Genomic DNA, 23,045 nt, shown 5'->3' with positions numbered 1-23,045 from the left:
CTCCTTTGCCATGTTTTTAATTTGTTGCTGTGGAGAGAAAACAGACTTTACATCACTTTCTCCTTATATTCTTTTTACACTGAGCGTCACTCAAAGTCTTGAATACACGAGCAGTTAATATTTCAGCGTCACTCTCAACAATCTAACTTTAAATTCACTCTGAACAGTTTTTTTTTTAAAATTCTGATAATCCGTTCAAACATGAATGTAACAGATTATTAATCAAAGCCAGTATGTATGAGCAGCTGTATGCATGTAAAAAGCACATAATTCTCTCTGAAGGATTCCAGTAAGGCACTGAAAAGGCTTTTGGCTTATAAAGCATCACAGAATCCTGGATTAGATTAGACTAATTGTGCACATTGCAATCCCAAAAAAGAAATCCTGCTTGCCATGTTAGTATCCAACACTTGAAACAAGTTCCACTAATGCATATGTAGATAAATGACTCAAGCAAGTGCATGTTTAGTTGATACAAACTCTGCTCTGTCAACGTCAAAGAGGAGCTTCACCAAAACTGACAATTCTGACATTTTTTCAAACACAATAACATTTCTGTTATTTTGAGGGTTGAAATTCACTCTCCAAAAATGTGCATTCTCATACAAATCAACAGTAAAAGTCAGTTTTGGTGCAATTCCACTTTAAACAGCGACTATGTGCACAGCTGATCGTGCAGTTCACACTTTCTTAGCACAGTCGGGGCAGTAGATGTGATCTCCACTGATGACAAAGCGCTTGTTGGCCAGCGAGAGGCTGCACTTTTTGCAGTTGAAGCAATACTCATGCCAGGAGAATCCCTCATAGTTCACCACATTGGTGCCATGGCCAAACCCTGTGGAGACAACGACAGAATGTCAGCCAGTGCAAGACAGTTAATGATGTCTGAAACTACAAAATGATTTTCACTTAATCCCACCATGCAGTCTGCATATGTTCAAGAAAATCCTGCTAAGTGTTTGCAACAGAACTCTTATCAGCATCTGTTTTGTGCTGCCCTGACCTGTGATTGGGTTCTTGCATCCATGGCACTTCTTGGCCACATCAGTCTTGAAGCAATCCACACAGTAAACGTTGTTCTCATGGGAAGTGAAGCGAGCTCCTGCCAGAGGTTTACGGCAGGTGTGGCACACAAAACACTCAGAGTGCCAGGGGTGGTCCTGGTAGCTGATCCCTCCAGAAGTGATGGGCTGAGAAGAACAGAAGGACACTATGATCATGATGTCAGACACTGCAGGGCTGAAATATTAAAGATTCTCATAGAAGCAAACTGTCTGCACCACAGAGTTTTTTTTAATCATAGTATGGTATGTCATAAAAACATAATAAAATACTCATAGTATAGTATGCCATGAAAATGTCATAAAAATGGTCATAGTAAAGCACGTCATAAAAATGTCATAAAATGCTCAGGTATAGTATGTCATAAACATATCATAAAAACAAAAAAGTCATAGTATAGCATGTCGTCCAAAATCATGAAAAAAAGTCATAGTATAGCATGTCGTCCAAAATCATGAAAAAAGTCATAGTATGTTGTCCAAAATCATAAAAAAAAGTCATAGTATAGTATGTCGTCCACAATCATGAAAAAAGGCATAGTATAGTATGTCGTCCACAATCATGAAAAAAGGCATAGTATAGCATGTCGTCCACAATCATGAAAAAATGTCATAGTATAGCATGTCGTCCAAAATCATGGAAAAAAAGTCATAGTATAGCATGTCGTCCACAATCATGAAAAAAGGTCATAGTATGTCGTCCAAAATCATTGGAAAAAAAGGCATAGTATAGCATGTCGTCCAAAATCATATAACAAAAGTCATAGTATAGTATGTCGTCCAAAATCATTGGAAAAAAAGTCATAGTATAGCATGTCGTCCAAAATCATATAACAAAAGTCACAGTATAGTATGGCGTCCAAAATCAAGAAAAAAAGTCATAGTATAGTATGTCGTCCACAATCATTGGAAAAAAAGGCATAGTATAGCATGTCGTCCAAAATCATATAACAAAAGTCATAGTATAGTATGTCGTCCAAAATCATTGGAAAAAATGGCATAGTATAGCATGTCGTCCAAAATCATGGAAAAAAAGTCATAGTATAGCATGTCGTCCACAATCATGAAAAAAGGCATAGTATAGCATGTCGTCCACAATCATGAAAAAATGTCATAGTATAGCATGTCGTCCAAAATCATGGAAAAAAAGTCATAGTATAGCATGTCGTCCACAATCATGAAAAAAGGTCATAGTATGTCGTCCAAAATCATTGGAAAAAAAGGCATAGTATAGCATGTCGTCCAAAATCATATAACAAAAGTCATAGTATAGTATGTCGTCCAAAATCATTGGAAAAAAAGGCATAGTATAGCATGTCGTCCAAAATCATATAACAAAAGGCATAGTATAGTATGGCGTCCAAAATCAAGAAAAAAAGTCATTGTATAGTATGTCGTCCAAAATCATGGAAAAAAAGTCATAGTATAGCATGTCGTCCACAATCATGAAAAAAGTCATAGTATAGTATGTCGTCCAAAATCATAAAAAAAGTCATAGTATAGCATGTCGTCCAAAATCATGAAAAAAAGTCATAGTATAGCATGTCGTCCACAATCATGAAAAAACGTCATAGTATAGCATGTCGTCCAAAATCATGAAAAAACGTCATAGTATAGCATGTCGTCCAAAATCATGAAAAAAGTCATAGTATAGCATGTCGTCCAAAATCATGAAAAAAAGTCATGGTGTAGCATGTCGTCCACAATCATCAAAAAAGTCATAGTATAGCATGTCGTCCAAAATCATGAAAAAAAAGGCATAGTATAGTATGTCGTCCAAAATCATGAAAAAACGTCATAGTATAGCATGTCGTCCAAAATCATGAAAAAAAGTCATAGTATAGTATGTCGTCCAAAATCATGGAAAAAAAGTCATAGTATAGCATGTCGTCCACAATCATGAAAAAAGTCATAGTATAGTATGTCGTCCAAAATCATAAAAAAAGTCATAGTATAGCATGTCGTCCAAAATTATATAACAAAAGGCATAGTATAGCATGTCGTCCAAAATCATATAACAAAAGGCATAGTATAGAATGGCGTCCAAAATCATGAAAAAAGGCATAGTATAGTATGTCGTCCAAAATCATGAAAAAAAGTCATAGTATAGTATGGCGTCCAAAATCATTGGAAAAAAAGGCATAGCATAGCATGTCGTCCAAAATCATATAACAAAAGGCATAGTATAGAATGGCGTCCAAAATCATGAAAAAAGTCATAGTATAGCATGTCGTCCAAAATCATGAAAATAGGCATAGTATAGTATGTCGTCCACAATCATGAAAAAAGGCATAGTATAGTATGTCGTCCAAAATCATGAAAAAAAGTCATAGTATAGTATGTCGTCCACAATCATGAAAAAAGGCATAGTATAGTATGTCGTCCAAAATCATGAAAAAAAGTCATAGTATAGCATGTCGTCCAAAATCATTGGAAAAAAAGGCATAGTATAGCATGTCGTCCAAAATCATATAACAAAAGTCATAGTATAGTATGGCGTCCAAAATCAAGAAAAAAAGTCATAGTATGGTATGTCGTCCAAAATCATGGAAAAAAAGTCATAGTATAGCATGTCGTCCACAATCATGAAAAAAGTCATAGTATAGTATGTTGTCCAAAATCATAAAAAAAGTCATAGTATAGCATGTCATCCAAAATTATTAAAAAAAAGTCATAGTATAGTATGTCGTCCACAATCATGAAAAAAGGCATAGTATAGTATGTCGTCCAAAATCATGAAAAAAAGTCATAGTATAGTATGTCGTCCACAATCATGAAAAAAGGCATAGTATAGTATGTCGTCCAAAATCATGAAAAAAAGTCATAGTATAGTATGTCGTCCACAATCATGAAAAAAGGCATAGTATAGTATGTCGTCCAAAATCATGAAAAAAGGCATAGTATAGTATGGCGTCCACAATCATGAAAAAAGTCATAGTATAGTATGTCGTCCACAATCATGAAAAAAGGCATAGTATAGTATGTCATCCACAATCATGAAAAAAGGCATAGTATAGTATGTCGTCCAAAATCATGAAAAAAAGTCATAGTATAGTATGTCGTCCACAATCATGAAAAAAGGCATAGTATAGTATGTCGTCCACAATCATGAAAAAAGGCATAGTATAGTATGTCGTCCAAAATCATGAAAAAAAGTCATAGTATAGCATGTCGTCCAAAATCATATAACAAAAGGCATAGTATAGTATGGCGTCCAAAATCAAGAAAAAAAGTCATTGTATAGTATGTCGTCCAAAATCATGAAAAAAAGGCATAGTATAGTATGTCGTCCAAAATCATGAAAAAAGTCATAGTATAGCATGTCGTCCACAATCATGAAAAAAGGCATAGTATAGTATGTCGTCCAAAATCATGAAAAAAAGTCATAGTATAGTATGTCGTCCACAATCATGAAAAAAGGCATAGTATAGTATGTCGTCCAAAATCATGGAAAAAAGTCATAGTATAGTATGTCGTCCAAAATCATGAAAAAAGGCATAGTATAGTATGTCGTCCACAATCATGAAAAAAGGCATAGTATAGTATGTCGTCCAAAATCATGAAAAAAGGCATAGTATAGTATGTCGTCCACAATCATGAAAAAAGGCATAGTATAGTATGTCGTCCAAAATCATGAAAAAAGTCATAGTATAGCATGTCGTCCACAATCATATAACAAAAGGCATAGTATAGTATGGCGTCCAAAATCAAGAAAAAAAGTCATAGTATAGTATGTCGTCCAAAATCATGAAAAAAGTCATAGTATAGCATGTCGTCCAAAATCATATAACAAAAGGCATAGTATAGTATGGCGTCCAAAATCAAGAAAAAAAGTCATCGTATAGTATGTCGTCCAAAATCATTGGAAAAAAAGGCATAGTATAGCATGTCGTCCAAAATCATATCACAAAAGTCATAGTATAGTATGGCGTCCAAAATCATGAAAAAAAGTCATAGTATAGTATGTCATTAAAATGTCATAAAAATTTCATAAAAAGGTCATAGTGTAGTATGTCATAAGAATATCATAAAAACTATCATAGTATCACATATCATAGTATATCAAAGTATGTCATGAAAATGTAATAGACATGGTCATAGTATAGCTTATAAAAATACGAAAATCATCAAAGTATAGTATGTCATAAAAAATATAAAAACGATCATCGTATAGGCTGACACAAAAATATGAAAATGGTCATAGTATGTTATGTCATAAAAAGGTCATAGAAATGATAATAGTATAGCATGCCATAAAAAATGTCAAAAAAGGATCATGGTTTTGTATGTCATTAAATGTAATAAAAAACAATCATAGTATAGCATGTCATAAAAATATCATAAAAATGGTCTAATAATTGTCATAGTAAAGTCTGTCAAAAAATGGTCATAATATAGCATGTCAAAAAAATGTCATAAAAAATTATCGTAGTATAGTATGTCATGGAAATGTCAAAAAAAGTCATAGTATAGTATATCAAAAATTTCTTCAACATGGTCATAGTAAAGTATGTCATAGAAATTTCATAAAAATGGTCATAGCATAGTATGTCAAAAAAATGTCATAAACATGGTCACAGTTTAGTATTTCTTTAAAAGCATTCATCAAGATATGTCTTGTGTCAAAAAACATCCTTACAAAGGTCATTGGACATGTCATAAAGTCTCCTTAAAAAGGTATTATAAAGTTTGTCATGAAAAATGCATAAGATAAATCAAAGATAACATATTATGATAGAACTTTTTTTTTTTTTTTTTAAATGTCCTAAAAAAAATCATAGTACAGTACTTAGTTCACAGGCCAAAGGTGGCGCTCAGAAATATTCTGTATTGCCTCTGTATGTGACATGACATGCATTCATTGTATTTTTTCATTTAGGGTCCATTTCAATACTTTCATTTTTAAAAGCTTACATTTACACCATTACATTACACCATTGGTTGCACCTTGCCAGTGTTGCAGGAATTATGTTTTCAACAGTGATAACGCTTGTGAGCTGAAGTTAGTGATTTTGGGGGACATCTAGCAGATTTATCTGGAAGTGTGTGGGAAAAGATATTTTGTTTCATGTGTGAGTTTTCGTGTGCTGCCTTCAATCATATGCTGGCTCCCTGAAGTGGCACTCAGTCATCAAATCTTTGAAATCCCTGCTGTAATTGATACACCATCAGTGTTTGTACCTGCTTGCAGTGGAAGCATTTCTTAGCAAACTTCCTGTCATGGCAGGGAGCACAGTAGATGTCATCTCCCTTGGTCAGGAAGCTTTGTGTGCGGATCGGCTGCTTGCATTCAAAGCAGGTGAAGCATTCCTCATGCCACACCTTGTGCTTGTACTCCACGTTCTGGGAGCCTAAATAACAAACATAAAATGTAGTGCTGATGTTCTGAAATCACTTTCTTCCACATTGTATCATATACAATACTTCCACATTATCATATATACAGTATTATCATATATACAGTATTTTTTCATCAGCTTGCACCGTCATGTAGTTGAAGTTTTACGAGGCTTATGCTGAGTGAAATAACCAGCTTTTTATGATTGTACCTTTCCATTAAATTGAAATATTCTACATGTGTTGTGCATAATCTATTTTATACATATCTGAAATTTCTAACCCTTTTTGGAAACTTTAGGCTCTCCAGTAGCATTGCTTGTTGAGGGGTAATAAATAACCTCTATTCATGGGCACTTGATTCAGTTACACAGTGCTTTATTTGAAGCAAAACAATATCATAGATAGGCTGAAATAGAGGTCATGTGCAGCAAAACAGTATTACAAAAAAAAGCAGATGTAATAAGAAATAGGAAAACATTATAGATTTAATAAACATCGACCTCTTTCTTTAAAGCCCCTAAAAACTTAGTTTCAGATGCTACTTATTTGTGTGAAACATGAAATATTTGTGACTAACCAAGCAAAAAGTTAAGTTTATCCTGTATATTAATCTGCTTCAGGACTGCATGTTTGTTCGATCAGATTTAGTAAACAGTAATGAGAAAAAATTTGCAAACTTACCTGGCATGACCACCTTGTAGCAGCCCTGGCAGCGGTTGCCATCCTCCCGAGAGCCACACTTGCCGCACATTATCTTGCCATCATCCCTGGCGCTGAACGGCTCGGTGGCCAGTGGCTTGTAGCACTTGGCACAGCGGAAACAGTCCTCATGCCAGTAGCGGTTCTTATGGTGCAGCTCCTGGAACACAGAGAGGAGGCTCGGGGTGAGCAGAGGTGCCCTCACTAAGTCCTCATACAGACCTCATTACAGTGGAGTTTGTTTACTCATCATGTGGACTGAGGCTCGTGGCCAGAGTACAGAACAAGCCCATGTGGCAGGCGTTAGAGAGGCGTTGGAGATGAAGTGAACTGGGACGTGGTGAGCCATGAAGGAGTTAGGGGACTTAGATGGTGGGAATGCAATGAAGTATTTAAGTCTCATTAGTAGGAATCGCACATCCTTTCACCCATTCAACTGCCTGTGACTGAGTGCTGAGAGGATCTGGGATGCAGACGCCACTGCTGGATGGCAGACAAGTTGTAGAACAGCTTGAGACTGAGGGCTCTCCGAACAGATGCACATAGATACATCCTATCGATAATACAACACCCATATAAGACATCTTAAAATTCAAGGTGAATGAGACACTTTGACATGTTGCAAAAAGCAGGTGTAAATAATAAAACTGATGATGGCTGAATGTCATATATCTGCTTCAGTGTCAGGGTTCTGGTATTGTTAATGTTGGCTCAGTGTCACACTGCCATGGCTTACTGGAATATTCAAATAAAACAGAGCCATTGTTAGTGTCATAAGTCAAACTGACTAAGTGAAAAAAAGCAAACGAGTAGACCATAAATTAAAGGTCTATGATTTAGGGGCATGTACTGGCAGAAATGCTATGATGCTATCATGACTATATTTTCATTATTGTATAATCACCTTAAAATAAGACCTGTGTTTTCATTACCTTAGAATGAGCTGTTTATATGCAGAGGGGCTGCTCTTTCACAGAGACTGCCATGTAGTTTTGCAATGGCCCAAAATGGACAAACCAAACACTGGCTTGAGATAGGGCCATTCACATTTTTTAGTTTTTGGTTCAGTCAAAGTAGTTGTCCTACATGCTTGGCACATGAGAGAAGTTTTAGTTGGATGCAGTCCACAACCTCACCACTTGATCCCATTAAATCCTACAGACCTTTAAATAAATCGTGTGTTTATTTATAAAACCTCTTTTTTAAACTGTTATTCTCTCTGTGTCACACAAACACGGGGACAGATTTAGTGCATTTAATGTGACATCAGAATATTCATTCTAATGTAGTCCTTGACATCTGTAGAAATCCATAGAGTCAAATAATTACTATAGAGCTACTTATATCATGATTGCCAGTAAAAGGCCAGTTAAATCATTTTAAGGTTAGTTGTTTTTTTCGGGGGGTGACATTGTCCATTGAGAACTATGCATCTCCAGATATGGTGGGTTATAATTTTCCATATAAACTGAAGTATTATGTGTTGTTAAGCATTCCTTTATGGATTCTTAAACTAAATAAACAATTAAAAACCCTATTATCTGAAAACTTAAAACAAGGCTGTTGTTTTTATCTTGGGAAAAGTCCATGTTTCCATCTGTATGAGTGTAGGAAAGTATATTTTCTGTACCTGCTATCTTCAGAACGTGTATTTATGGGTATTTTCACAAAAGAAAAAAATCAAAAAGTGTCTTGTGATAAGACTGCTAAACTACAAAGATATCAAATTATTATTATTATCATTATTATTAATAATATGTGGGGTTAATGTATTTACAGATACAGTTGGATACCAAGTAAAGACTTTAATAATGTTGGCTTACTAACTACCATACAAAGCAGGATAAACAAACATTTTTCTTTGAGAAATTATACTATGCTCTTTGTACACATTAAGTATGCTGTATTATTGTTTTCTGTTTAGCATTTTTTAAATGGTGAATAAAATATCATATGTCAAACATAATTTGTTGTTTTTGTTGTTGTTGTTTGATGTTTTGTCACTCCCTCCTTCACTCATTCATTAATTTTCTTTCACTCAGATAAACTGTGTCCTCACCTTGGCGTCAGCACCAATGGGGCGCCTGCACTCTGCGCAGGTGTTGGCGCAGATCTTATCAAAGCACTTGGTGCACACATGCTTGTCCTCCTTCTTCACATATTTCTTCCCGTGCAGGTTGTCCCGGCAGTAGTAGCAGTCAAAGCGGTCAGTCATGGTGGAGGTGAGGTAACTCCTGGGACCTGTGGAAAACACAACAGGCTGTCAGACTTACAGAGCTACTATCCACCCTACGTGACTGTGTTTCCTTTACTCACCAGATGGGGACAGTGTTGCCTTTTCTATCATCCTCATGACTCTCTGAGCAACACAAGTCAATAAATGCATTGATTTATAGAGCACTTACAACACTGTACAGTTGATTAAAAGTGCTTTGCAGCACAAAAGAAATGAAGAACAAAAATCAGCATTTAATGATCAGAGCTTGGTGAACAGCACAACCATGCCCAAGGCAGTTACTGTAAATCTGATCTCCAAATCAAATCTAGGCAGAAATTGGATTAAGTATATTTTTATGTTTTCCTTTTAACATTAGAGAGACACAGGGAGATGCAGCTCTAACAGAGGCATACCAAACTGATGAGAGAAGTGTGAGTGAGGTTAGAAAAGCAGCCCACAGATGTCTGCTTGTTGTCTGCGTTCTTTCTGGCCTGCGGACTTTTTATCAAGCTCTCCCTGGAAAGCTTAGCTCATATTTTTAGATCATCTGGCTCATTCCCTTCACCTTCCATTTTGAAGACCTCCCCCCGTGAGTCCAGCCCACGCTCTCTGTCTTTTGTCTTTTGTCTGCATTTTGGTCAGGTCATTTTATTGGCTGTTAGAGTAAACACTGAGTTGCGTCTTCATTCATCAACATTCCTGCGCTCCCATAACAGGCGGCGTCCACTGGGAGCACAAGTTTCCTGGATCAACTGTGCGTAGGGTGGAGTGTGTGGATGCTTTATCTACATCACTTTAAGGCTCCTCTTTCTCTCTCACACAGAGAGTGCAGCTGAGGAGTGTGTGAACTTTAGCAAAAGTGATTTATATGTCTTTTTAATCCAGTAAGCACAAATGGATGAAACAATGGGTGGAATGGCATTTTTGTCCTTGTAGCCGTAGGAACAAAGAAAATATTTATGTAAGGGGACTACAGCTATTTAAGTGGGATGTGGTAAACAGCCGTGCTAAAGAGATGAGCCTCCTGGAGCGTGGTATGTGCCCCCGATGTGTGTGTGTGTGGATGGATAGATGGAAGAGGAGTTTCTATCTGCAGCTGTGCTCAGGGATAAAGTACTGGACTGAGCCCTCACACGCCCCGCTCCGCCTACGCTCACCTCCTACGGAACCAAAGCAGGAAAAAACCCATCCAGTCCAACACTGTCAAATCACACACACAATGCTTGGGTGTCATTACTGAGCCCCGCCAGCCTAGAGGTCTATTTTAGATATGGACTTTCTATTTAAAGCATATTGACCTTCCAGAGGGGACAAATGGAGAGTGATGACTACTGGGACTGCACAGCCATTGTGGCTCGAGTTCATACGAGTCCAGTAACTTTAATCTTTTGTTACAGACAGTGTGACAGCTGCCCCCTGTCAAACAGGCATGGTATGTACAGACTCTCAGCTGTGGAGGGCAGCGGAGTATACCACCGAGGTCCCTTTGGGGCGCAAGAAAGGTCAATGTGAGCTCAGTTTGAGAGGTGAGTCAGAGCGGTGTGAGATGATCAAAGGCAGAGAGACCTCGACAGCATATCAGCCAAATCAACAGCTAACTTACTGTTCTCTCTGGAAAGTAGGCCTCATGCAAAATCAGGTCATTTAAATATAATCACTCATCTTGCTGTCTTGCATCTTAACAAAACTAAAAGAATAAAGTGCAATGAAAATCCTGGAGCAGGATGTTATGTAGCCTTTCTCTGATATGCATCAAGAAAACAGGAAGAGAGCACCACATGTTAAAAGATTTCTGCTTCAACACAACACCATCATATAGCTACCAAAGTTCATTTGACTGCAGAAAAAGGTTCAATCATCCTACCCATGAGGAAAAAAGGCTTCAATGAACTTTCAGGCCCTCTTTGATGAAATACTTCCTCAAATTCAGGCGTTTATCGTAACGCATTTTACCTGAAAAACATCATGTAGTTTAATCTAAATGAAAAAATAAGTAAACAGTTCTCCCAGACCTGAGAAGTTTTAGATTTTAGATTTGGACATTCAGGCCTTAAAGCTGGTCATTTAGCTTAGAGTTCACCTTTGAGCCTAGATTATATCTTACATACAGTATAGTTACGCATTTCATTGGGCAGTCTTCTAAATTTAATTTTTGCATTGGTTGCACTGGTGCGCCTAAATTTTTCGGTAACAGCACAGAAAAACAAAATGCAGGATCCATTTCTTTTCGTTTTTTTTTTTTTAACACACACTAGTGCAAGTGTCAAAGACAGACAAAATCCTCTCGCTGGGGACTGAGATTATTTTGCCTACTGGCAACTTTGGTAAACAAAAAATAAGGAACATTGCAACACATCTCTATTACACAGCCCAAACACTGAACAAACACTTTCCATAAAGGCAACAGGTCACAGCAGGCCATAACATCGAGGAGCGTCTCTTACGATATGAAATTGAAAATACAAAATAAATATAGTAACAAAAACTAAAACTTGCATTAGACGGAGTCTTACAATTAGTTCCACCTTGGCTATTTGGACAATAATAAAAAATCCTTGAACCACTCTCTAGTAGAAAACACTTATTCTCAAGCAGATAGACTGAAGGATTAAGTTTTCCTTTGTGGGCACAGAAAATTCTCCTCTTTGTCAGGCTGGATAAAACATTTAAATGCATTGTCACAAGGCTGAAAAGATGTTTTTCTAAACTCAAAAGTTGATGTTCTCACAGGGAAGCGTATCGTGTTAAAAATCATTTTACAAATTCACTTCAGCACCTCCTGAGCTGTGACAACAGCAGACAGGTTTTACAGTGTGTACCTAATAACTGATAACACATTCAGTAACTTATTAGCATCTAGTATGACACCTTCTTCTGTTTTTACCTGAGTGTCTGTAGAAAGCCATGATTCCAGTTAGGAGGAAAAGAGGAAGGAGCAAAATAAAGACAATACAAGAACAGGTGGAGACAGTAGCATCCACTGAGGGTCAAGCACAGAGACCACACGCCTGGTCAAGTTATGGGGGGCTGTATATACCCATCTGTGACCCAAACACACCCCAAACCCCACATCCAAATCCACCCCTAACCCTTCACTCCTTTTTAGGGGATGCATTAGAGAATAGAGCAGATGAGAGAGAGTACGAGGGGATAGATTAGGTGATAGAGATTGGAATCCACTGCTGTAACATCAGAAGGTAAAAAAAAAGAAACTTTTGACTGATGGCCATCAGGGATAAAAGATACTCCCACTGCCCTGACATAAAATGTTTTGTTAGAGTGCTCAGGACATGTACAGATGACATGCCGGATCACTTAACATCATAACTTAAAGGGATGACTCACAGGATGAGTGAGTTGGTATTACTGACTGAGCTGAGGAGAGACAAAGTGTGGTGGAGTGTTATCTAAGTATTGCTTCTCATAGCTCCATATCTGTGCATGTTTGTATACATATACGCCACAATCAGGAAGATAATGTGGTATGCTCACAACCAAACTGTAAAGTGAGCCGGAGTAGAGTATTTCAAAATGGGGGGAAAGAAATTACTGTCAGTGATGAATTTTCATCTTGGTTATCTTTTGGTGATTCTTATTCCAAGAGAGGATATTTCTCCTAAAACTACAGGAAACACCCGGTGCATTCCTGATGGAAAAGCAAAAAGGCATCATGATTACTCCCCTCTCTCTAAAATGAATGCTCCAACGGTGAAATGTTTTCCTCATCCATCAGTGCTTAATCTACTCAGACTGACAACAGCTATCAATGATGTTAATGGAACAGTTCATCCCAAAGTCAGAAACATTTTTCCTCTTACCTGTAGTGCTATTTATCAGTCTGGATTGTGTTGGTGTGAGCTGCAGAGTGTTGGAGGTATCAGCTGTAGAGATGTCTGCCTCCTCTTCTCTCTAATATAATGGAACTAGATGGCACTCGGCTTGTGGTGCTCAAAGCGCCAAAAAAAAATACATTAAAAAAATTCACAAGCAACATCTCTTTGCAGAAATCATGATGCAGTCACTCAAGATAATCCACAGACCTTGTTGTGAGCAGTTTCATGTAGGAACTATTTTCTACCGAACTACATCCACCAACCACATCACCATGCAGAAGGAAGAGTGCATCTACTGCTGCCAGCACCACTGAGCTAGCTAATGTTACAGCTCAGCCAAGAAAGATGCTTTTAACATTTACATCTCACACTGTCACGAGCAGGAGCCTCTCGTCCATGAGTAGATGCACACTTCCTTCTGCATGGTGATGTGGTTGGTGGGTGTAGTTCGGTAGAAAGAAAATAGTTCCTACATGAAACTGCTCACAACAAGGTCTGTGGATTATCTTGAGTATTCAGGTCAAGATTTCTGCAAAGAGACATTGCTGTTGAGTTTTTCCAATGTTTATCTTTGGCACTTTGGGCACCACAAGCTGAGTGCCATCTAGTTCCATTATATTTGAGAGAAGGCAGACATCTCCACAGCTGATATCTCCAACACTCTGCAACACACATCAAAACAATCTAGATAAATAGCACTACAGGTAAGAGGAAAAAGTGAATTTTTGATTTGGGGGTGAATTGTCATTTTATGGTTATTATAATTAACAAGTTTCAGCCAAAAGTCTTAAAATTCCAAAGTCAATAATAAATACTGAGGCTAATTACAAATAACCAGCTTTTTGGAACTTTAAAATCCCACTGAAAAGCTCAGGTATTCTTTAATACATGTAATTAGACCTGCATTAACAGATTTTATGGCCACTTTGGGGGCAGCTGAAACAACTTGTGAACAGAACATTGACTCATTATCACCTTCTAAGTTGATGTGGTGAACTTAATAGCAAATTTACACATCTAGCAGATACAAAGCAATATAAGCATTAATTTAAAATATTGCTTTTGATCATCTGATAAGTGTAAGTCTGATACCTACTCTCTGTTAAGCTCTGTTTTTGGTCTCTACCATAGACTTTAAAAATAATTGACGTAGCCACTGAAACTTCACCCACTGGTTTATGAACTCCTGTTTTGAAGCCTTAAGTTTGGCATTTTGGCTGTTGTCATCATGAATTTTAGGAGACAGATGTGACCTAATTTGGATGAGAAGGCGGAGCTAACCCTAATGCTAGCGCTAATGCAAACTTTTGCTGGTAAAAAAAAACAGACTTAAACCCATTAAAGCACAATGTGCTTACCGGAAAAAACTGAACATCCGACTCCTTAAAAGGTCTTTTGGCACAATAACACACTGATCAAGTCTTTTTTAGCTGCCCAAATCATTACAATTAGCTTTCTTGAACTGACAACGCTCTGAAGAAGTGACAGCTACGGCTTCATCTACACTCTGAGAATCTGGGGTTACACCATGGTTACATCAAAGCTGGTTAAAGAGGTTACTTAACCATTGTTGTCGCCATTGTGGCAACTTGCCAACAGATGGCACCGAAAGCAGCCACGCCCTTAATTATGTATAACTTCAAGTCTTATCAAAATGTTAACAGGTTAGTTCATCCCAAATACAGTTGTCATATACAGGGGACTTAGCTCTAGAGACCCAACCCATTGTTTGAACCAGGCTGTTAACATATTTATTTGTCTTGTAAAGTTGGGCATTCTAACATGAGGGTCTATAGGGACTGACTCACTCAGGGAGCCAGCCTTAAGTGGTCATTCAAGGAACTGCAGTTGCTGAGGTTGCTGGTTGGTCTCTACAAACTCTTGAAATATCTGGCTCTTTAGTTGCTAAATGCTCCACTAGGTTCACCAGCTGGTCACTAATCGAGTCTGTCTTACTAAAAACCAAGCATGAGGCATGAGAGTGAACCTAAAGAGTAAAGCTGTGGGCTGGAAAAAACGAAATAGTGAGCTGAAAGAAGCTTAAAAGTTCTGCAGAGCTGCAGGGAATGGCACAGTCAGATGATCTGTGGGTTTGTCACTGCTATCAACACCTTTCACATTACATGTAGTCATCTAAGCCATCCATCCATCCATCGTTATTATACACATACTGATTATAGCTGCTTTAAATGCAGTTAAATATTACATTCTATTACTGCCAAATAACAATCAAGATCAAACCCATCATGATTATCATCTACTCTACAGTGGAGTAAATGATCCACAGATGGCACTTTACTCTGATTGGTTTGGGCCTTTAGAGTCAGACGAGCTTAAATAAAGAAATATATGATCATAACGGGAATTAGAGGAGACTGGAAGCCTCAGGAGACAGGACATAAATTAGTTAGACTCATGATATACACCCAGACCTCAGTCAGGAACCGTAATACTTTCCTTTTAAAAACTCATCCCTTAACTATATTAAATAAGCGTCTTCATATGTCAGACATAAAACAAATGTAAATGCAGTTAGCCTGTGTGTGTGTTTGTGTGCTCGGTCGTATAAAGGGCATCTGGTTGTAATTACAGATTTGATTTGGTCCATTACCACAGAACATAGCATCGAGTTTGTCCTTTTCTAATCTGTCACACAATTACCCTAAACTCACAAAGACTAATTAATGAGCAGGAAGGCTCCATGACTCCCGGCCTTCAAAAACCTCCCCAGTCCACTCTGCGTTACAACAGGACATCTGTTCTTCCTCCTCTTTTCTGTTACACTCATGTTAACATTCAGATCGTTCTTCTTTTAAATGTTTTAATCTCTGATCAGACACTTTGTCACTTTTCACATCTCTCCATCATGCCAAGATGCATTTCTCTCTACTTCCATCACTCACAGTGTTGAATTAATGACGATTTTGACAATTAGAGGTGGAGCAAGTGGAATAATGATGGTGATGATGGTGACAGTGGTGAACAGAAAAATGATGATGAGGATAATTAGGAATAATTGAGCGTGTATCTTACAAATATCTCAGAAGTCCAATTTTATTGGGCAGGAGCATTCAAAAGATAAATATACAGTGCATTATGCAGAGTAAACAATTCTACGTCCTTTAGTTAGCAAAGTGCTGCTGGAACCAATGGAAGAACCATTAGCATTAGCATTAGCATCGTCTGAGCAAAGGGAGGGTGTTGAAAGTTTTTGACTGTGCAGGATGAAAATGTGTGCAGAGTATATATATATATCATAAGTTTATGACAACAAATACCTCTCAGTAAACTAAAACAAAATGCTAAAACAAGAAAAACAAACTAGTTCCCAACACAATTTTACGGTCTGAGAGACACCTCCAGAAACTTTGATGTTCTATAAACTGTACATATGTAAAAGGTCTATGATGGCTTATCAAGCATGTAATTTGTGTTAGCCAAATATCAGATGTTTTCTGAGGTGTGAGGTGGCACACATTACTGTAATAAATTATATCAAATATCAAAACAGAGAAATCTGTAATTTTAGTGGTAGTCATAGTAGTTTGTTTTCTCAAATATGAGTAACAGCAAAATCCATGTGTGTTGGTCAAAGTTTCTCATGCTGTATTCAGTTACTATTTTATTATCTAATAATGTCCTTCAGATCACATGTATTTGAGCAGAGTTTCTCATCAGGAATAGGAGGGGATGGTGTATGGCTTGACACCTGGGCAAGATGGCCGCCAAGCAGCAGACAGCAGCAGACCATTGTTGAAGACCAACAAAAGCAAGTGTTCTTTAACAGCAGGTCCAAACACTTCCAGCCGTGTTTGCAGCAACATAAGTCGGTATTTTTTAAAGAGAATTCTGGAAATTTCCGTCCATTTTTGCAGCGACCAAATCGGATATTTTGAGCCAAAACATTTAGTTTTTCTAACCCTAACCAAGTGTTTTTTGTGCCTGAATTTACTCACACATTACCAACAGTGTTGTCACAACATAAAATTGAAAATTGAAGTGTAAACAAATGTAAAATTTCAACACATCCGCTACATAGCCTGTGTCAGTGTTTCCCAACCGGTGGGTCACAGTCCAAAAGTTGGTCACACCTCCATCCTGAATGGACCGCAAGTGACTTGCGAACGTGTCAAGTTTGTAAAAACACACTTTATTTTTGAAGTACAGTGAACTTCTGGCACAAGCTTTTATTTTGAAGGGCAAATTTCTGTTGTAGAGTGAGTAAATAACAGCTACTTAACAGAGACAGCAAACTAGCTTGACTTTGTGGCCAAACGCAAGTGTGACGTTGAATATATTAAACTTTGTGGACCTTGAACTAATGACTAAGGAGCAATCTGGACCCCATTATTAGACCAGTTGGGAACCGCTGGCCTAAGAAATATACAAATGAGATAAATCCAGGGTTTGCAGAAATGCCAAAACAATGCCAAAATTTATTCTGGCAGTTGGGTTAAAAAAAACATATTTCCTGTTTTATTATTTGACATAAACACCACCCAAAAGTCCAGTGATGGAATTATTAAGTCAAGAAACACACTGTTATCAGCAAAGTGGAAAATGTTGACTTGAAAAGATATTTATTACATGTTTGTCTTTTGTAACCAACTCTTGTTTAAATACAAGTTGCTAAATGAGCTTTTAAAGCTGCGGGGCCTGTTTGTTTATTCATTGTCTTCCTGTTTTTAGAATCTGAAAAGTGCATCTGGTTTCACACAGTCTGCTGCAGATTCACAGGCTCATCAGGTGATCTGGTGATCTGGCGTTAACTCTACCCAGCGACTGCGGTCCTGGCAGACAATACAGCTGGAATGCAGTGCCCATCTCCCCACCTGTCACCTCCAAAGCCCCGCTTTAATGGAGCAGAAATAACTCCTGATCATCTGGAACAATAAACAAACCTATAAATATATTTTTTCCGAATAGAAGAATCCTGGTTGAATAGGAAGCTGGTGATGTGTCTAATTTGACATGAAGGCTTTAAAATGGCTGCCATAAACGAAAACATTAGGTCAAACTTTCATGTCCTACCATAAAATGCAATGCACAGCATGATTTTTTTTTACGGTAGGTGTTGCCTCTTGGCTCCGAGCCCATCACCTCTCGACTCTAACTGGTATATTAGGGGAAAAACAGGAAACATGGCTCGACCTTCCTGAACGAATGAGAGCAAATCACTCATTGTGACTGGAACAAACGCCCACACTCTCTTCACTGTTACCAACGGCAACAAAAGTCTTGTCTATGTGTCTGAGAGCTCATCTCTCAACATGACCTCTCGCCCTGGACCTCTCGTCCATGTGTCTCAGTCACCCTCCAAATCTGGTTAGTGGGCAGACAGACTGAGCCACACTATCTCTGTCAGGAGCAAGGTGACTCACCATGCACACACACACAAACAAAACACAGCGACAAGACACACGCTCTTATTAGTCCACACACACAGAGCTGTATTACAGCAGGGACATAAGGTCAGCCGGTGACTGAAGAAATTAGGGTGTGGTTGCGAGACCCAGACACATCGAGGTCAAATATGTGTAGACAAAAGGCCATGAGAGGAGCTCAATCAACACAGTCACACTCCCGTCCAACGGATACGGCTCGGCATGTTGCTAACACACTCCAAAACACACACGTACACACAAACGCTTTCAGATAAAGCCTTCACTGTAAGCCAGAGAACACTCTCTCATGATTCAAGCCTCTAAACACAGAAAAGGTCGGCCCCTCTGGCTGATGTGTGGAGCAGTATTTTCTCAGGGAAGAAGTAGATGTTTGTTTTACCACAGCTTCAGTATTTCAGTGAGAATAAAACATTGTAAAAGATACGTTTTTCATGGAAAGTGCATGTCAGTTTCTGTGACACCAAGTTATATTTATATAAGCACACATACAGTAAGCACACATGGTGGAAAGCACCAAAGTACTGAAGCTCTGTAATTAACTTTATATTTCATAGGGAGACATTGTACTCCGATACAGTTACTGGCTACCAGATTACTTAATATGCAAAACATATGATCAGTCTGAAAGATGATTAGTAATGGACTTGTAGGTTAACTTAGGTCATTTTCAACTTGGACTCTGTTTTCCTGCATTTTTGTGTTGAAGTGACGAATCGCAACTGCAATTTTTGAAAGAGTGAACAGAGAAAGATCCTTTTGGTTTAACCAGAAACAGTCCTGAAGTTGTTATCGACAAACCAGACTCAACTTTAAAAAGGAAGTCATTTTCTCATCCTAAATGTGACGATGAGTTATTTATTTATTTATTGTGTTTTGTTTCTTTAATGCAACAGGTAGTCTACCTGGTGGGCAGAGTGATTGTCAAACCCTGTGACTGTGACTGAGACCCTCTCATCCCTCAACACATTATTTGCTACTTTCACACTTCCAGTATCCCACACTACACGCAGCATTCATGCAGACACATGCTTTCACCTACTGATAATCACATGCCATTGTTACTTTTGTTTGTTTTTAAGTTTGTTTCCTGCATTTAAAAATATTCTTTCTGTGTAAATAAATTATTCATTATTTTGCCCTCTAAACACATCTCCCTCTTCTTTGTCATGGCTTTGGAGCCAGGTCATGACATAAAAAAGACACAAAAGCCATCTAGTTTCATCTTTTCATTGTTCCAACAATCACTAACTTTAGTTTGGTGAAATAAATCCGTCTTTCCCTCAGTTAGATGTGAAAACATGTCGGCTCTATACACACTAACATTACTGATAGTCTGGAAAAAAAAAAAAAAAACTTTCAATAAAGTGCGGCCATTTTGTATAAAGAGTACTTTTTCTTTTGTACGCTTAAGTCTTTGAACAGAAAATCTTACACTGCTCTTGCTCAGCTTCACAATGTATTGGTAACACTAACATTTCAGAACATTGATCTTAAATAGAAATTGCTCCACCCATTTCACAGGTGTGATCAGGTGTGGGTGTGTTTTTTTTCAATAACTGACAACAGCCTGTGCCTCATATGTCACATATCCCACATATGAAAGAACAAGGGAACACAAAAAACAGAGAGAAAAACCTGGAAACCTCAGACTCCTTAGACGATAAAGGCTATTTACAAGATTATTTACAAAATAACTTGATCGTAGGAATGAACACATCGGCCTTGCAGCTTAAATAAATCATTTACAATGTTCAACACTGTGTACTCTTATGCCCTAGATTATAAATTGGTCTTTTGAAAACCCCAAGTCCATTATAGCCTTGCATGTGATGCCTTTGAGAGATAGAGTTGCAGATTAAATATCCAGCATACTTCTCTTCTGGTTTTGACGCTTTAAATACATTCATACTAACACTTTTGTACATTAACTTCAGTGATGAAGGTTCAGTTTTGAGTGCAGGACTACAGTAACAGAGTAAACGTGTACCGTGTTATTGACACTTTAACTCCAGTGAAGGATCTGAGTATTCTTCCACCATGGCATGAAATCCTGAACACACTGACTTCTTCTCTACTAAGAATCTTACATGAGGCATCCAGCCCTCTCGGTCTCTTTCATTCCCTCTTATTGAAGCACTTCAGGCTCTTGCTCTCTCCTCATTTCTGTCCCACTCTCTTCCTCTTTTATTCACAAAATAATTGCGTGCAGTTCAGCTGAGGCTTTTTCTCTGAGCTGAAGAGGGGAAAAGGGAAAAGGACAGTAGTGCAAGGCAAGCAGAGGGAGCACTGCCTCCACTCAGCATGCTCAGCCCACACAGAGAAACAAGCAGCATTGCCTATTTAGGATTAGAGCGTCGTGCTGGTGAGAGCGCCGTTTCATGTGTTTCATCAACTCTGTCATCTACGCTCAGACACACCCTCTCCCTCTGTCTCTCTGCTCCATTTGCGAGAATAAAAGATGTGATGAAACTGTCCTCTCAACAAAACCATTTCTCTGCCTGAATAAACTGCAGGCGCCAAGCTCCCCGTCTCCTTAGTGTGGCAAATGTCCTGCTGCTGGTGTGAAAGAGAGGAGACCTCACAGGCACTGACATACAACAGCTTCCTAGAAGACTGGTATAAATTATACACCATATACCAGGCTTTATGAATGAATAATCTATAACTGCGCTGCTGGATTTTCACACTGTCTTTGTGTTGATTTTACATCAAATATTAAAAATAAAAAGACTTTAAAGATACATATGATAGTCTTAAAAGTGATTTATGCTGCAACCACCCAAAAAAAAAGCCTTAAAGACAGAGCAGTCTCTTCAACTTGAAAGTGGGTTAATTTATTACCCTGTGAAGTACAAAGTTTTTATGCCTTTTGAAGGATGGTGAAGTCATACTGCAGCCACAGGGAGGTCCAGTGTGCCAGAGAGAGGACCGTAATCTCCAGGTCTCTTTAATGACACCATGCATTTGGTTTGGCAGCTGCCCAAACCAGGAGGGAGGATACAGTAAGCTGATGTATGTTTTAACAGTTTCAAGCCACACATGGCTCCTCTGGGCTCTGCTGTTCATTACCCAGATGCCAGCTGTATAATAATAACATCACAACACACCATCTGATGTACAAGCTAAACAGCTAATGCTCTGATGCAAAATTCCTGAAGCTATTAGTGAGTGTTTGTACTGGAATGCATTACATTGTACGGGCTATATACATTCATTAGAGCGTGTATGAGGGAGGGGTTGTCAAAATATTAGGTACAGTTAACATTATAGCACAGTTCAACACAATGATTCACTAATGATGTCCTCGAAGATGACCTCAGAGTTACATCAACACCTTTTAAAGGTTTTATTGGTGGATATATTTATTGCAAAGCCACTGCACTGGGTTACATCACATGCTGTAGTATGATAAGATGTCTCCTGTAGTTATATACACTTATATACAGTATATACTTGACAGTCATTTTGTTTTTGTGCTTTTGGGTCATAATGAGTGATGGAATAAGTATTCAGATCCTTCACTTAAGCAGAAATACCACACTATCAAAATACTTAATCACAAGTGTAAGTCAAACTTTCAAAACTTATATTAATATATCTATATTGTAAGATCATAATTATTTATGCATTAACATGTAAATATCACATTAATGATGTAGCTTCGTGGGTTAGACGCTAATTTGAGCTGTTTTATATACTTTTGTGTGGTTTTAGTTGTAACAGTGGTTTATATTTTATAAAGTAATCATAGTTTTGTTTGTAAAATCTTAACATGAAAGTGTAACAATTTAAAATTAAAGTTAATAGAGAAGAAAGTACAATGGCATTTCGTGAAGTAGAAGTATAAAGTAGGATCAAAATTGTATACTCAAGTATTGCACTCAAGTGCAATTTTGAGTAAATGTACTTCCCACTAACAACATTGTTTATTCCTGAAAATAAAAAGCTCAAAAGTTTACTTGATTAAAAAATGTGAACTTTAACACATAGGGAGGAAATATAGAGATGCGGTGCCAAATAAAGCGCATCACCTGTTGCGCAGCGCAGCACCACCGTGCCCAAAACGGTCAAGTGGAGTAGAAGAAATTTGCCCACATTTTAGTATTTGTTCAGTCAGCACCGCGTGTGTGTCTCTGAGGATGAACCTGACAGAAAACTCCACCCGATAAGATAAAAGCAGCAATTACGCATTTAACATAACTGTGCGTAAATAGACCAAACAAACGTGTTAAGATAAACCTGCTCTGTCTACCTGTTTAATGACACCTGAGGTGAGCTGAGCAGGTGCCTGATAGATAACCTGAGTGAAACACAGCTGTGGTTTTTGGACTCACCTCTGCAAAGCGAACAGATGAGCGTCTTTCACTCTCACCAGCAGCAGTGTGTGTGTATGTGTGTGTGTCCGGTGGGTTTAGCCGAGAGGTAAAATCTGCGGAGGCAGCGCAGCTTTAAAGACAGAGGGAGCAGAGAAAAAAATACACTCAGGACA

At 38.0% G+C, this 23,045-nt stretch overlaps 1 protein-coding gene across 2 annotated transcripts; it reads right to left on the bottom strand.

The window, feature by feature from the left end:
- Position 1: 1 nt before the first annotated feature.
- fhl1a (four and a half LIM domains 1a) lies at positions 2–23,045 on the bottom strand. 2 transcript variants are annotated; one of them, XM_049586633.1, is made up of 6 exons: positions 22,891–23,045; positions 9,160–9,341; positions 7,083–7,260; positions 6,243–6,412; positions 1,004–1,190; positions 2–835 (listed from the first exon to the last, which is right to left on the bottom strand). In XM_049586633.1, exons 2-6 carry the CDS (start codon positions 9,313–9,315, stop codon positions 681–683), a joined length of 846 nt encoding a protein of 281 aa, XP_049442590.1. In that variant the 5' UTR covers positions 9,316–9,341; positions 22,891–23,045; the 3' UTR covers positions 2–680. The 2 variants fall into 2 exon arrangements, with proteins under 2 accessions (XP_049442590.1, XP_049442589.1); XM_049586632.1 differs by lacking the exon at positions 22,891–23,045 and adding an exon at positions 12,203–12,356.

The sequence above is a fragment of the Epinephelus fuscoguttatus genome, linkage group LG9 (genome assembly GCF_011397635.1).
Source record: "Epinephelus fuscoguttatus linkage group LG9, E.fuscoguttatus.final_Chr_v1".
Taxonomy (NCBI): domain Eukaryota; kingdom Metazoa; phylum Chordata; class Actinopteri; order Perciformes; family Serranidae; genus Epinephelus; species Epinephelus fuscoguttatus.
The sequence above is the reverse complement of the archived record's forward strand: the minus strand, read 5'-3'. Positions and strand labels throughout refer to the sequence as shown.

What these genes read in the sequence shown, in the direction of transcription:
- fhl1a (XM_049586632.1), bottom strand. Translation starts at nt 12,224, where the DNA reads ATGGCTTTCTACAGACACTCAG. An exon ending in GGCTTTCTACAGACACTCAG is followed by an intron (nt 9,342 to 12,202) that starts GTAAAAACAGAA and finishes TGTTTTCCACAG; the next exon opens with GTCCCAGGAGTTACCTCACC. An exon ending in CCATTGGTGCTGACGCCAAG is followed by an intron (nt 7,261 to 9,159) that starts GTGAGGACACAG and finishes TCTGTGTTCCAG; the next exon opens with GAGCTGCACCATAAGAACCG.